The 16,197-nt window shown below is 45.2% G+C and overlaps 1 protein-coding gene across 1 annotated transcript in view; it reads left to right on the top strand.

Annotated features, from left to right (window-relative positions):
• FHOD3 (formin homology 2 domain containing 3) overlaps positions 1-16,197 on the top strand; it is a 474,874-nt gene that overhangs the window by 295,262 nt on the left and 163,415 nt on the right. The window contains exons 7-8 of the mRNA XM_054163992.1: positions 7,274-7,385; positions 12,946-13,040. Coding sequence (XP_054019967.1) covers positions 7,274-7,385; positions 12,946-13,040 — 207 coding nt within the window. The remainder of the gene's footprint in view (positions 1-7,273; positions 7,386-12,945; positions 13,041-16,197) is intronic.

The raw sequence follows: 16,197 nt of genomic DNA, 5'->3' as shown, positions 1-16,197 counted from the left end.
AAGATCTCATTCTGCTGATCATGAGTCAGCAGTGTGCCAGGGTGGCCAAGAAAGCCAGTGGTATTCTGGCCTGGATTAGAAACATGGGGCCAGCAGGAACAGGGAAGGTGATCATCCTGCTATACTCAAGCCACACCTTCAGTACTGTGTTCAGTTCTGGGCCCCTTACTGCAAGAAGGACACTGAGGTGCTGGAGCATGTCCAGAGTAGGGCAACGAGACTGGTGGAAGGGCCTGAAACACAGGAGCTGTGGGGAGCATCTGAGGGAGCTGGGGTTGTCCAGCCTGGAGGAGGCTGAGGGGAGACTTTTATTGCTCTCTACAGCTCCCTGAACAGAGGTTGGAGTGAGGAGGGGGCAGCCTCTGCTCCATGGTGTCAAGCAACAGGACCAGAGGAAATGGTTTCAAGCTGCACTAGGGGAGGTTCAGGCTGGGTGTTAGGATATACTTCCTCATGGAGAGGGTTGTCAAACATTGAAATGGTCTTCCCAGGACAGTGGTGGAGTCACTGTCCTTGGGGGTGTTTAAGCAGCGTGTGGACCTGGTGCTTAGGGCCATGGTTTAGTGTTGACCCTTCAGTGCTGAGCCACGGGATGATCTTTCAGGTCTCTTCCAACTGGATATATTTGTAGTTGTGTGATTCTTACATTCAGGAACTATGAATAGAAAGGGACTGGATTACTAAATAGAGTCATCAATCTTTTTTGGAATGAGGTAATTGATCTCAAATGTAGTTTTGGAGAGAAGAATCAGAGTACAGAAAGAACTTGGTTTGTTTCTGTGTTCTGTAAGGCATTTGGAAATCATACTAACTGTGGTTTCCAAATGTTTTACCTCCTAATGTCTTTCTCCTTGCTTCTTTGACATCCCAGTACCTCCATTCTTCCATATTTTTGTCTGAGTTGTGTAAAACCTCTGTACAACACATTTACAAAGGTATTTGCTCTTGTTTTAGATGTTATAGTTCTTTCCCATTGTATAGCCAGCCCTGTATACTTGTGACATAGAGGGTCTTCAGTCATCTCATCAGAGGTGGATCTCTCTGCTTGTGCTCCCAGTGCTGGAGTTCTTGGCTGGCTTTCTGCCATGCAGAGGTGGGAAAGTTGGAGTAAGATGCTAGCTGCAGTGGAGACATCCTTGTTACATAAATATGAGTTAACAGCTTTTGAAATACTGAAATGGCATTGTTCCAGATGTCAGCCTCCTCTGCTTTGTACACATGCTGGTTTATGTGTAAATACCTCAGTTCCTGTGCTATGCAAACAGGTGTGTAGCTGTTTAAGCTTTCCCCGGAGCCCAAAAGCCCAGTGGAACAGACTTAGGTTGCCTCCCCGCTCACCTTTCCTGGTAGGAAAAGAAATATTAGGCAGGGGAAGAAGAAAGAGGTGAAACAATGAAAGAACAGCCTTGCATTGATTTGGAAGTAAAAAGGTAGGTTTAACCAAAATGAAAATAAAAGGTATTTAAGTAAAAGGAAGGTTACAGAGGTATAAGGAGAATTGGGATAAATAAGAATATATACAAAGCCAGATGCAGCTGGCAAAGGATTCTCTGAGTGGAAGATGGATTCTCTTTGGATGCTGTCCCCTTAGATGTCTGGGACCAAGTGGAGCAGGCCACACAGTTAGCAGTTCACAGCCACAGCAGAAGTGTCAGCCGAGGGCAGGAGAAAGAGAGAGGCAGGAAGTTGCCTCTCTTAAATGAGGTTGTGGACAGGACGTGGGAGTGGAATAAACTTTGACCTGGGGTTCCCTTCCAGCTGTGAGGGGGCCAGGTCTTCATGCCCACCTGGGGTTAGGTTTCCAGCCCACCTGGGGCTAGGTTTTCCAGCCCACTCCTCCTGGGCTGGGCTTAACCCAGCACAGGGTGCCAGCATAAAATCACGCATTTGTCCTTCCTCACCATCATCTGTTTTCAGTATTAGATTTCTGATTTCCATCTGATTTAAAGATTAAATATTTCTCAGAGAACAAGGGCAGGTGTGTTTCATGAGCTTTTTTGGTCTTCCAGGAAAGGAAAGCAAAGAAAGAAACTGGCACAGTTCTTGAAACTGCCACAGAATACAGGCACCTCATGCCAGAGCATTAGTAAGATAAAATTGGTTTGTGCAGTTGTTAGAGGCAATCCTTCTTTCATACAGAGTAGACAGCTCTGTCCATATCCAGTAATGCTGAAGTTAAAGCACAACCCATTCTGAAGAAGCTAATATGAATTGGAACAAAAGTTAGCAGTGTGCCCCCGTGTGAAAGGCCAGACGCAGCCATGTCTGGGTTGTCGGGAGTATAGCCACCAAGAGGAAGGAAGTGCCTCTCCTCATCTGATGCTGATAAGACAGCATTGGGAGTTCAGAGGTCCTGTTTCAGGCTCCTAAGTACAAGACAGATGTTTACCTGCTGGAGTGAGTCCCAGGAAAGTTTGCCATGGGTCAGGCATTGGAATAGGGAATTGGGTCAGGAAGGTCGTGGAGTCACCATCCCTGGAACTGTTCAAGAAACATGTGGCCATGGCACTGTGGGACCATGACCATGGTAGAATTAGGTCAACATTTGAACTTGGTGATCTTAGAGGTCTTTGCCAACCAAAAGGATTCTATGATAGGTGAGGAAGAGGGAACTGGGTTTTCTCACCTTACATGAGAAGGAAAGTGGTATTTTGGCCATTACAACTTAAATCATTCTAAGGTTCTCTCAGAGCTTGATACTTGTTTCCTCTTCCTCTCTTCCTACAAAGGAAAATGATATTTTGTTATGTGATATATTCTGTTATTATGTATCTCTTATATATTTATTATACTAAATACATCACTTAGACATAGATACTATATATTATGTATTTTATCTAAAATAAACAAAAAATATGTATATTAAAATCATCTTCCATTCCAGGAAGATCTTTCTTCCTCTTGTGAACAGCAGTTCACTTTATCTCCTAGTGAAACGTGAGACTAAGCCCTGTTGCAGGTGCTGGCAGGACACCAGCATGCTGTAAGCACAGCACTGGATCTGAGTTGTGGGGCATCTTTGCACCCCACAAGCTTTTCTATGCACCTATCATGTGAATAGTGCCACATCCAGCTGGCAGCCAGGCACCAGTGGTGTCCCCCAGGGACCAGTGCTGGGCCCCATCCTCTTTAATATCTTCAATGATGATCAGATGAGGAGATTGAGTCCATCATCAGTAAATTTGCAGATGACACCAAGCTGGGAGCAGGTGTTGATCACTTAAAGGGTAGGAGAGCTCTGCAGAGGGACCTTGCCAGGCTGGACAGATGGGCAGAGTCCAACATGATGGCATTCAACAAGTCCAAGTGCCAGGTACTGCACTTTGGCCACAACAACCCCATGCAGTGCTACAGGCTGGGGTCAGAGTGGCTCAGAGCAGCCAGGCAGAAAGGGACCTGGGGGTACTGGGTGACAGCAGCTGAACATGAGCCAGTAGTGTACCCAGGTGGCCAAGAAGGCCAATGGCATCCTGGCCTGCATCAAGGATAGTGTGTCTAGCAGGAGCAGGGAAATCCTTCTGCCCTGTACACTGCACTGGTTAGGCCGCACCCCGAGTTCAGGGTTCAGTTCTGGGCCCCTCAGTTTAAGAAGGACATTGAGACACTTGAAGGTGTCCAGAGAAGGGCAACAAAGCTAGGGAGAGGCCTCGAGCACAGTCCTGTGAGGAGAGGCTGAAGGAGCTGGGATTATTTAGCCAGAGAAGAGGGAGGGGAGATCTTCTTGCTCCCTGAAGGGAGGTTGTAGCCTGGTGGGGATTGGTCTCTTCTCCCAGGCAACCAGCACCAGAACAAGAGGACACAGTCTTAAGCTGCTCCAGGGGAAGTTTAGGCTGGAGGTGAGGAGAAAGTTCTTCACAGAGAGAGTTGCTAGCCATTGGAATGTTTTGCCCAGGGAGGTGGTGGAGTCGCCATCCCTGGAGGTGTTCAAGAGCGGATTGGATGTGGCACTTGGTGCCATGGTTTAGTTAGTCAGGAGGTGTTGGGTGACAGGGTGGACTTGATGATCTCTGAGGTCTTTTCCAACCTTGTTGATTCTGTGACTCTATGATCACTGGTGGGGTGGGCACTGTTTGCACTACATGTTCCCTTAGCTGCAGCTCTGTCTGGCTCTGTTGTATCCACGGGAAGAGCACATGGCCTACGAGGCCATGCTTGTGCTCTGTGAGTCCTTGGAGGATTTGGCTGTAGTAAGTTTTTTTTAGTTAGAAAGCCAATTTCTTTACATTTTCGTGGAGTAAATTCAGAATGACTGCATCCCCCTGAATGAAATACAAAGTTTTTACTCAATTTTCTTTTCACATTTTTCTTTAGAAGAAAAGACAACTTCTGTGCTTTTAAATGCGAACTCTGCACGTATTGCTTTGATCTTGTAAGTCAATGAACTCCCTGACAGCATTCCTTGTAAAGGCTAAAGCCTTTTCTGGCAAGTGATTAACAACAGGGACAAGCCCTTTCATGAGACACGAGTTTTACAGCCTTCTGTGTGGTCTCTTTGGCTGGATCTGTAACACATTTCTGATTGTCTAAATATAAAGAGACAAAAAGGAAAGCGACTGCCAAATCCCACTGTGTAATGTAAAGCGAGTCAGGGGGAAAAGGTTTGTCATTTTTTCTTCTTCCTTTTACATTGCTGGCTACATCTTATCTTTAGCCAGAAGGTGCTAACATCATTGATCTCTATAAACTGGCTCACCTGAGACACCAAAATACAGTATCATTCTCTTTTACCTTACTACCTTAGTAAGAGTTTTCATACTTCCATGTCTTGACGTTTAGTCAGGCTAGTGGGTCTGTGTGCCTCCAGGAGCCTTCTTTTTTAACTAAGCAGCAATATTTACAATGGAAATGTCTGATTAATTGCAGCAACTATTTGCAAAATGATGATACTAAGAGTTTTTCTGACCTAGCACAACTTAAGTCTACTGCTTCTATCACTCTTCTGACATCAAGTCCTATCTGAAGCAGTGTGATTACCCTGTGGCTTTTAACATAACTATGACTGGGAAGTCGGTTCAGAAAGCAGTTGTGCCTGTCTTCAATACTTGAGCACAAGCCCTGTGAGGAGAGGCTGAGGGAGCTGGGATTGTTTAGCCTGGAGAAGAGAAGGCTCAGGGGTGACCTCATTGCCCTCTACAACTCCCTGAAAGGTGGTTGTAGCCAGGAAGGGGTTGGTCTCTTCTCAACCAGCACCAGAACAAGAGGACACAGTCTCAAGCTGCACCAGGGGAAGTTTAGGCTGGAGGTGAGGAGAAAGTTCTTCACCGAGCAAGTTGTTCATCATTGGAATGTGCTGTCCAGGGAGGTGGTGGAGTCACCATCCCTGGAGGTGTTCAGGAGGGGATTGGACGTGGCACTTGGTGCCATGGTCTAGTCATGAGGTCTGTGGTGACAGGTTGGACTCAATCTTTGAGGTCTCTTCCAACCTTGGTGATCCTGTGATACTGAGAGCCTGGTAAATCCCAGAAACAGCCTTAAAGGCTTTCATGAAGTTTTTAACAGTCAAATGAGTGGTGATTCACCTACTTGTGAATGAAATATGACAGTTGTTTCCATTGCTCCCAATGCTGTGTCATCTGGGTGCATCATGAGAAATGGAATTATACCGGTCGCTGGCAAAATCTCCCATGGCGTCACAAACAGAAGCAAGGAACACAATTGCTCTTCTGTTTTCCTGTTATGCATTCTCCCAGTTTTGAGATTTACCATTAATTTATTTTCCATGGAGCTGTCTAGTTTTTTAATAATTAAAAAGGCAGGACATGCAAGCACATTTTATCATTCACTCACAGCGATACGACGATCTGCCACTTTGACAGCCATCATATACTGGCTGGCAGCCAGTCACTAGTGGTGTGCCCCAGGGATCAGTGCTGGGCCCCGTGCTCTTTAACATCTTTATTGATGATCTGGATGAGGGCATTGAGTCCATCAATAGTACATTTGCTGATGACACCAAGCTGGGGGCAGGAGTTGATCTGCTGGAGGGTAGAGAGGCTCTGCAGAGGGACCTCAACAGGCTGGACAGATGGGCAGAGTCCAAGGGCAGGAGATTGAACACATCCATAAGTGCCAGGTTCTGCACATTGGCCACAGCAACCCCATGCAGTGCTACAGGCTGGGGTCAGAGTGGCTGGAGAGTGGCCAGGCAGAAAGGGACCTGGGGGTAGTGGTGGATGGTAGGCTGAACATGAGCCTGCAGTGTGCCCAGGCAGCCAAGAGGGCCAATGGCATCCTGGCCTGCTTCACGAACAGTGTGGCCAGCAGGAGCAGGGAGGTCATTCTGCCCCTGTACACTGCACTGGTTAGGCCACACCTTGAGTCCTGTGTCCAGTTCTGCGCCCCTCAGTTTAGGAAGGAGGTTGACTTGCTGGAGTGTGTCCAGAGAAGGGCAACAAAGTTGGGGAGGGGTTTGAAACACAGCCCTGTGAGGAGAGGCTGAGGGAGCTGGGGTTGCTTAGCCTGGAGAAGAGGAGACTCAGGGGTGACCTTATTGCTCTCTACAACTACCTGAAGGGAGGTTGTAGACAGGCAGAGGTTGGTCTCTTCTCCCAGGCAACCAGCACCAGAACAAGAGGACACAGCTTCAAGCTGCACCAGGGGAGGTTTAGGCTGGAGGTTAGGAAGAAGTTCTATACAGAGAGAGTGATTGCCCATTGGAATGGGCTACCCAAGGAGGTGGTGGAATCACCGTCACTGGGAGGTGTTCAGGGGGAGACTTGATGGGGTGCTTGGTGCCATGGTTTAGTTGATTAGGTGGTGTTGGATGATTGGTTGGACACAATGATCTTGAAGGTCTCTTCCAACCCATTCTATTCTATTCTATTCTATTCTATTCTATTCTATTCTATTCTATTCTATTCTATTCATCACAAATGGAAACCTTCTGCATATTTTGAAAGTTCTGGTATTTTGAAAGTCGTGACTCCGTCATTCCTGATCTTAGTTGAAACTCTTTCTCTGGAAGCATCGAACACTTCATATGTCAGCAGCAGCAAGCATGTATTGCTACAGGCATGTCAGGCTCACAAGTGGTTGTTTAACAGGTAGGTCATCATATTGGAAACCACACCACACTTAATGTGTGTATTGTAACGTGTGTCAGCACTGGTTAGGCCACATCTTGAGTCCTGCGTCCAGTTCTGGGTCCCTCAGTCTCAAACTGTGCCAGGGGAGGTTTAGGCTGGATTACTGTGCTTGTGTCCTGCCCTGTGTCAGTGAGCACATTGGACATGCTCTGGTTTGCTGAATGACAAGTCACACTCTTTTATTCCAGTTCCGCCTGGTGGTAAAGACAGCCCTGAAGCTGCTGCTGGTGTTTGTGGAATATACAGAATCCAATGCACTGCTTCTAATCCGGGCGGTTTCTGCTGTGGATAAAAAGAGAGGTAAGTAGCCTTGCCTGGGGGTGCAAAAATCCCAGCACTGCTGAGGTCAGAGCGGTATTTCATGACTCATTGCAGCGGGTCTAGAGTTGTTGTGATGCCTGCTTTGTGCCACATAGCCTTGTTTAAAGTCATGTTTTACGTATTCATACAATGTAAGATTGTTTTGAGGATGAATTATATTGGGAAAGTGAAGAGTGAAAAGCAGAGGAACTTGACTACCTCTCTCACCATTGCTCCTCCCCTGCACCCATGTGCAAGGTAAGCCCCATTGCATCTTCTGACTATGGAGGCACCTTCAGGCCTGGTTCTTTCCACTTCCGTCTGAGAAGCAGCAGTCTGATTTAGAAGAGAAAATTCTATCTAATCAGTGTAATCCTTTTGAAGAGAAAGATGAGGTCAGTAATAATACAGGCTTTGTAGTAAAACGAAACCCATCTGTTGTTACATTAAAATAAAGCCCTTGAGCAGACAGTATACTATGAAACCTGTCACCTTTCAGGCTCATGAAAAATGTTTGAATACATATATTATACTTTTTGCAAATAAATAGAGCAAAAAAGTGTCCTTTCTTGTTTTTCACACAAAGCCACTGCTAAGCTCCTAGGGCATTCTCTCTTGATGCAAAGCATTCCTTTGACTCAAGGAGAGGTTTTGAGGTTGGGAGAGCCATTGTTGTGGTCTCAGACACATGGAGGCTGAAAGCAAGATCGCATCTCTGGAGCAACTGCCTCCATGCTGAACTTGTTTGAGCAACTTGATATGCTGAAACATATCAAGTGAAACAAAAAAAACCCGTTGAGTAATGGGCAGAAAAGCAATTCCAGAAATAGGAAGAAGTAGCCAGATTTTTCTTTCAGCTGTCAGGATGAGTGCCTTGAAGAGACCAACAAATCCCCTATTCTGTCTTATGGCAGGGGCAATTCAAAGACAGTGTAACACTTTAAATGGTGGACTCTTCAGACTGACTCTGTTTTGAATTAAAAGACATCTCACAGTGGCATAAGCAGAAATGTAATTACAATATTCATGTAATTGTAAGCAGAATGATTTGTTTTTACAGTCACAGCATTTCCTCAGCTGTCTGAACTCACTGGCATTATCAGCACATTTAAATTTCCATCTGTTCACATGCTAGTAAATCTCACTGAAGTCAGAGAAAGAAAGGGGAACCCTAAACACCCTACTGTGTGCCATGTATTCCCTTCGGTAGCTGTAGAGCTGCCACAGGGAAACATTTACATGACTCAAAGTAACAAAACAACTGAAGTAACAACATAAAGCATATGGGGAGGGGAAAGAAAGTGATGCATGTAGTTGAATGGGTAGGACAGGAGCATGTGGAGAGGAGTTCATTGGAATTCTCATACCTGTGGGTTGGCAGATTGCCCCATAAAATTTTGCAAATAACTTGGCCCCAAATACCCAGTTTTCCTTCCTTTTTTCCCTTATTGTTAAGCAATTGCACACAGCTATTCAGCTATTATTTTTCCCCTTGCTTTATATGTAGTTCCTTTCTTTGGTCATCAGTGTAACAGCCCTTTGCCTTCATCTGTGGATGTGCCTTTTTTTTGTTTTCATTTAGATTGTTAAATTAGTGGCTTATAACTGAAGAGTACTTGCCTTGATTTAGTGGTTTATTTGGAAATAAGTATGGAGGAAGAAAAATCCAAGTTCCTTTTCTTGAAACATTGTCATAAATCTTGCAGCTCTATAATTAAGTTTAGAACTGCTTGGAAAAAAGTAAGTCCAATGTTTCATGTACATGCAGTGTGATGAGATAGGACTTTATTTCTCAACATGGCTTCCACACATGCTTAACATAAAGAGCCCCATATTAACTCAGCCTGCTTTCAGAGAGACCCCATCTGAGGTTTCTATGTGACAATACAGCCATATAAAAAGTGAATGGCAGAGATCCACAGAAGTGCTAGCTTAACTCTCAGGTACTAGCAGACGATAAGTGCATGAACTTCATCATACAGGAAGTATCTTCTACTGATACTTCCATCTAACTCCTCTTTTCCCCTGGTCTTTCTTGTTTCAGAGCTCCAGAGTAATTTGATCTGTTCAGGTTAAGTATATAGAATATAGAATAGAATAGAGAATTAACCAGATTGGAAAAGACCTTCAAGATCATCCAGTCCAACCTATCACCCAACACCATCTAATCAACTAAACCATGGCACCAAGTGCCTCATCCAGGCTCTTTAAACACCTCCAGGGATGGTGACTCCACCACCTCCCTGGGCAGCATATTCCAATGGCCAATCACTCTTTCTGGGAAGAACTTCTTCCTAACATGCAGCCTAAACCTCCCCTGTGTGCAACTTGAGACTGTGTCCTCTTGTTCTGGTGCTGGTTGCCTGGGAGAAGAGACCAACCCCCACCTGGCTACAACCTCCCTTCAGGGAGTTGTAGACAGCAATAAGGTCTCCTCTGAGCCTCCTCTTCTCCAGGCTAAGCAACCCCAGCTCCCTCAGCCTCTCCACACAGGGCTGTGCTCCAGCCCCCTCCCCAGCTTTGTTGCCCTTCTCTGGGCACATTCCAGCAACTCAACATCCTTCCTAAACTGAGGGGCCCAGAACTGGGCACTGTGTGGGCTTTGAAAGTGAAGCTTGCCTTGCACTCTGGTGTCTGGGGCTGCTTTATCACAAGCTTTTCTTAGGGCAGAGATTAAAGTCCTATGACTCACCTGGACACTGTTATACACTGTTAGTGAATTAAGGTTTTGCTACCTGACTTGTTATGTTATGAGTAAATGGCCTGTGTTATTCGCTCTCCGCTGCTCTTGCCGTTTGATGCATAGTTAGATATCCACTAGATTAATGCTGTATTTGGGGTATGATGAAGGGCTGTATAGTCACTCATGTTTAAACAGCCAGGACTACAAGATGCTGAGCTCTTTCCAAAAGTATTTCTACCTCTCCATTCTATGGCTAATAGAGCCAGGTGCTCTCTAAGTTGGTGGTAGTCCTCACACATGGTTCTGACCTGATGCAAGGTTTTTCATGCTTGTGCACATTCTGTGTAGCTGGGATGCCAAGATTTTGTGTAAGACACAAATGACAGCATTAAATGAAATGCATAAAGGAGAAACTGGGGGAAGACTGAGCCTTAAAACAATGGGCTACCATATTTAATAAATAGACACTGTTATTTTAATACAGGTGTGATGGTTGCAACCTGATAGTTCTCTCTGCATGTTTAGGCACTGCACAGGGATATTCATAGTGCTGGAAGCAGCATCAGCGTTGAAGCTCCATCACCTGCATCAGAGTAGGCCACAGTAATGAGCTAGTAGAGGCATGTGAAAGGCAGTCCAGCAGTTCTTGGTTCACCCATTAGAAGGCAGGAGAATACACACAAAACTCGACCTCTGCTGTTTTACTTCATTGAGCCTGCATTGAAGCAGTCTGCTCCCAGAATAATAACTAGGATGCTAAATCATCATTCTTTTATGTCATCACTCTTCTGTATCACATCTAGAGAGGAGAGGCAGGAAAGTGAACTTGAGAACTGGCAAGTGTAAATGAGTAAAGAACTATTTGTAACATACAAATATTAAATGGATTTACTTTTTTTCCCCCTTTTAACTGGAAGTGCCTATGCATTGCCAAACCCAGATGTGAGTTTAGATGCTTTTTGTATCCTGACCATTACAGGGAAAATTGGAGCTTTAGGTTTTAGCACCGCATAATATTTTCATCAAAGGTTCCTTTCCATCCATGAATGGAGAAATTTCAATATTCCTCAGACTACAAAGAGCCTTTTAAAGGGAAAAAAAAATATATATCATATTTTTCATCTCTTTTGTAGGAGCATCCTTGTTTTACTATAACAGACAGTGAGTTCAGAAAAGTCAACAATATTTTTAGGGTATGACTTTCCCAGGTATCTTTCACAAAGTTTTTCTGTGCAGCCTAGAAGTAGAAGGAGGTTTTTTCACTCTCATCCTATAAAGACAAAAATATTGCCTTGATAATTTTTTTTCCATGTAGACTCCAGCCTGTGGTCTCATGTTTAAGTGTTGACACTCCAGAAACAACATATTTGAAAATCCAGTCTCAGGGTATGAATGTGGATGACTGCAGACACCTGCTCTGGACCTGCTAATATCTCATGCTGTCCAGATCATAGGTTGGAAACTATGTGCTCTCGTTATAGATTAGCAAGGAATATTAATCAAAGTGTAGTAATGCAGTGAGTTTATAGTGCAGCCTACACACCAGAACTGCCTTTTTTTATTGCCATCTACAACTCCCTGAAGGGAGGTTGTAGCCAAGTGGGGGTTGGTCTCTTCTCCCAGGCACCCAGCACCAGAACAAGAGGACACAGTCTCAAGCTGTACCAGGGGAGGTTTAGGCTGGATGTTAGGAAGAAGTTCTTCCCAGAAAGAGAGATTGGCCATTGGAATGTTTTGCCCAGGGAGGTGGTGGAGTCACCATCACTGGAGGTATCACAGTATCACAGTATCACTAAGGTTGGAAGAGACCTCGAGGATCATTGAGTCCAACCTGTCTCCACAGACCTCATGACTAGACCATGGCACCAAGTGCCACATCCAAAACCCTCTTGAACACCTCCAGGGATGGTGACTCCACCACCTCCCTGGGCAGCACATTCCAATGACGAACGACTCGCTCGGTGAAGAACTTTCTCCTCACCTCGAGTCTAAACCTCCCTTGGCACAGCTTGAGACTGTGTCCCCTTGTTCTGGTGCTGGTTGCCTGGGAGAAGAGACCAACCCCTTCCTGTCTACAACCACCTTTCAGGTAGTTGTAGAGGGCAATGAGGTCACCCCTGAGCCTCCTCTTCTCCAGGCTAAACAACCCCAGCTCCCTCAGCCTCTCCTCACAGGGCTGTGCTCAAGGCCTCTCCCCAGCCTCGTTGCCCTTGTTTAGGAAGAGCCTGGATGAAGCACTTGGTCCCATTGTTTAGTTGATTAGATGGTGTTGGGTGATAGGTTGGACTTGATGGTCTCAAAGGTCTTAACCAACCTGGTTAATTCTATTCTATAATTTGAGTAAGAACCACAGCAAAAATCCTTCCTTGATCAAGATGCACAGCCTGCAGTTTGAGAAAACTGTTCCTCTGCAACACTGTTTTGTTAACAGGACCTGGCGCAGCGTAACTCAGCAATAGCCCTGGGCGTGTGAGCAGTGAGCACACAGAAAGCATGCAGATAGGTTTTGTTGATTTATCTAAGCCTGTGTGAACCAATGATAAGTGGGGTAAAAGTTCTTCCACTTGATTTCTGAAAGTTCAGTGTCAAACCAAAGTGGGCTAACAAAGCTTTCTTCATCATCAAAGCAAGGAGGAATTGGTTCCTCTGGGGAAAGTCCACCTGGCATATTTTAGATCTGTGCATTAGAGTGCACTGTAGCTTTCACTGTCCATATTAACTTCACTCTCAGTGAAGCAAGTGAAGCTGCAGACAAAGCTGGTTCTTTCTGCTTCATTTTCCACCTAGCCACATACTCCAGCTTGTACTACTTCTTGAATAAATGTTGATGCTTTCCATTTTGATCACTGTCACTAATGGTTTCTGCTTTTTCTCTAGGAGCCAAGCCATGGTCCAACATCATGGAAATCCTGGAGGAAAAGGATGGCATCGATACTGAGCTACTGGTTTATGCAATGACCTTGGTTAACAAGGTTTGTTTACTTGGTTACCATAACTGGGATAGAAAACGTTAGTATTGTCAGTTGTCTAATGATCTTCTGTGTTGCGAATATATGACTAAATATACATCCTGGAGAAGTTGCAGGACAAGCTGCCATCAGTGTCACAGTATCCCCAAGGTTGGAAGACACCTCAAAGATCATCAAGTCCAACCTGTCACCACAGACCTCATGATTAGACCATGGCACCAAGTGCCACGTCCAGTCCCCTCTTATAAATAAACTCTGGTTACTTGGGTTGCAGTCAGCCAAAGGCAGCAGCTGGGAGCAGCAGTGCTGTTTTGCTAGATGCTCTGTGTGAACATATTATGACATGGCTCCTCTCCTAGTGCTGACAACGCATTGCAAACCAGAACCCAGCTAACCAGCTCAGCACATTAGCCAAGGAGAGAAAGAAAGCAAGGGCTGGTTTTGTAGTTTTCTAGTTCAGATCCTTTTAAGTTGTTTTTGGTGGTGGTGGTGGTTGGTTGTTTTTACTGCAAAGTAAATATGATTAATTTAACATATCTGAATGCTAGGCAAGTGTGTTTCTGCTTTAAAAAGAGGTCACATTTTTTTCTCCTTTGTTCATATTTTCTGCTGTCCTGGTTTGCAAGTAGTAGCTCTGCAGTAAAGTTCTTTTCCAAAAAAAGTTTCCATTTTTTTTTTGCCATTGTGCTATAAGGAGGGAGAATGTCAAAGGCTCGTAAAAGTTAGCTATTTATTGGTGTAAATTCCTTACAAATCAGCATCTAGTCCTAAAAAAAAAAACAACTCAGAGTGACTAAAATTAAAAATGGGGTTTTATAAAGAGCACAGAAGATCAGCCTAACACTAGCACACCAAAATCACCATGTGTTTTATGGTTGTACTGAATCAGGCAGAGCACTGTGGAAATTACTGGGTATATTCATTGAAAGATCCCGAGTTTCAGCCCTTTTTTTGTTTCTCTGTAGCTTCTATGAAAGCCAAGACAACCAGTTTTTACTGTCTTTGTTCCACACCTTGTCGTTTCGTGTACTGGGTCCTGTTTCCAAGATAACTCTCTCCAGCATTGGCACAGTTGTAAATCTACCTGATGTTTGACTTAAACATCTTCTGCTACGTTAACTCTTTTTATCCTGGAGTTGATTTTTTTCTCCCTTCCTACACTGAAAGCTCTTTCTATGACACTGTATCTCTTTAAAAACACAACAAAAGAAAAATCATCACACAGGCAGAGGAGCAAGTCATTTAGGAAGATCAAGGAAGAGAGGAATAATAATAATAATAATTATAATAATAATAACAATAACAATAATAATAATAATAATAATAATAATAATAATAATAATAATAATAAAGAACCAGGTTGGAAGAGACCTCCAAGATCATCATGTCCAACCCCTCAGACAATCCAACCCACCTGAACCATGGCACCAAGCACCCCATCAAGTCTCCTCCTGAACACCTCTAATGATGGTGACTCCACCACCTCCTAGGGCAGCCCATTCCAATGGGCAATCACTCTCTCTGTATAGAACTTCCTCCTGACCTCCAGCCTAAACCTCCCCTGGCGCAGCCTGAGACTGTGTCCTCTTGTTCTGGTGCTGGTTGCCTGGGAGAAGAGACCAACCTCTGCCTGTCTAACCTCCCTTCAGGTAGTTGTAGAGAGCAATAAGGTCACCCCTGAGTTTCCTCTTCTCCAGGCTAAGCAACCCCAGCTCCCTCAGTGTCTCCTCTTAGGGCTGTGTTCCAAACCCCTCCCCAACTTTGTTGCCATTCTCTGGACTCGTTCCATCAAGTCAACCTCCTTCCTAAACTGAGGGACCCAGAACTGGACACAGGGCTCAAGGTGTGGCCTAACCAGTGCAGTGTACAGGGGCAGAATGACCTCCCTGCTCCTGCTGGCCACACTGTTCCTGATGCAGGCCAGGATGCCATTGGCCCTCTTGGCTGCCTGGGCACACTGCAGGCTCATGTTTAGCCTACCATCGACCAGCACCCCCAGTTCCCTCTCTACCTGGCTGCTCTTAGCCACTCTGACCCCAGCCTGTAGCAGTGCATGGGGTTGTTGCGGCCAATGTGCAGAACCTGGCACTTATGGATGTGTTCAATCTCCTGCCCTTGGACTCTGCCCATCTGTCCAGCCTGTTGAGGTCCCTCTGCAGAGCCTCTCTACCCTCCAGCAGATCAACTCCTGCCCCCAGCTTGGTGAATCCCACAATGCCACACTTGTAATTATGATCTGGCTAATGGACAGCTTTATGATGTTGTTTATGGGATTTTTTTGTGAATGTAGAGAAAGCAGCATGTCACAGTTGTAATTTTTTTCCCCCACAGAGAATATAAAGAAGGTTCAGATGGTTTCAGCTTCTCTAGGCAAGGAAATGTCAGTATTTTCAGTGCACACACAGTCCTCCCAAGGGATTTGTCTTAAGGAAGCATACTGCTCTTCCTTTCTCTTTCTCCACATATTTACAGACTGTTTTCCTTCCCACTCAGGGCAGAAAACATGTCTGCCCAGACATAATATTACTCCAGTGATTTTGTCCTCTCCCTGTCTTTTGTTGATTCTTAACCATGTTACCTATGCTAACATTTCATTAACCATCTCTTGATTTGGGAGGAGTTAGGCACTGATGAGTCTCTTAAATGAGACTGATTGCAATGCAGATACTTCCAGCTATGTATCACTCCAGCATAGCCTTTGTTATCTGCCTTCAATTAGGTCCTATGATCTGTTACAGTATCACAGTATCACCAAGGTTGGAAGAGACCTCAAAGATCTTCAAGTCCAACCTGTCACCACAGACCTCATGACTAGACCATGGCACCAAGTGCCATGTCCAATCCCCTCTTGAACACCTCCAGGGATGGTGACTCCACCCCCTCCCTGGGCAGCACATTCCAATGACGAATGACTCTCTCAGTGAAGAACTTTCTCCTCACCTCCAGCCTAAACCTCCCCTGGTGCAGCCTGAGACTGTGTCCCCTTGTTCTGGTGCTGGTTGCCTGGGAGAAGAGACCAACCCCTTCCTGGCTACAACCACCTTTCAGGGAGTTGTAGAGGGCAATGAGGTCACCCCTGAGCCTCCTCTTCTCCAGGCTAAACAACCCCAGCTCCCTGAGCCTCTCCTCACAGGGCTGTGCTCAAGGCCTCTCCCCAGCC

The sequence above is a fragment of the Dryobates pubescens genome, chromosome 9 (genome assembly GCF_014839835.1).
Source record: "Dryobates pubescens isolate bDryPub1 chromosome 9, bDryPub1.pri, whole genome shotgun sequence".
Lineage (NCBI taxonomy): Eukaryota > Metazoa > Chordata > Aves > Piciformes > Picidae > Dryobates > Dryobates pubescens.
Note: the sequence above shows the minus strand (reverse complement) of the source record. Positions and strands in the feature narration are given on the sequence as shown.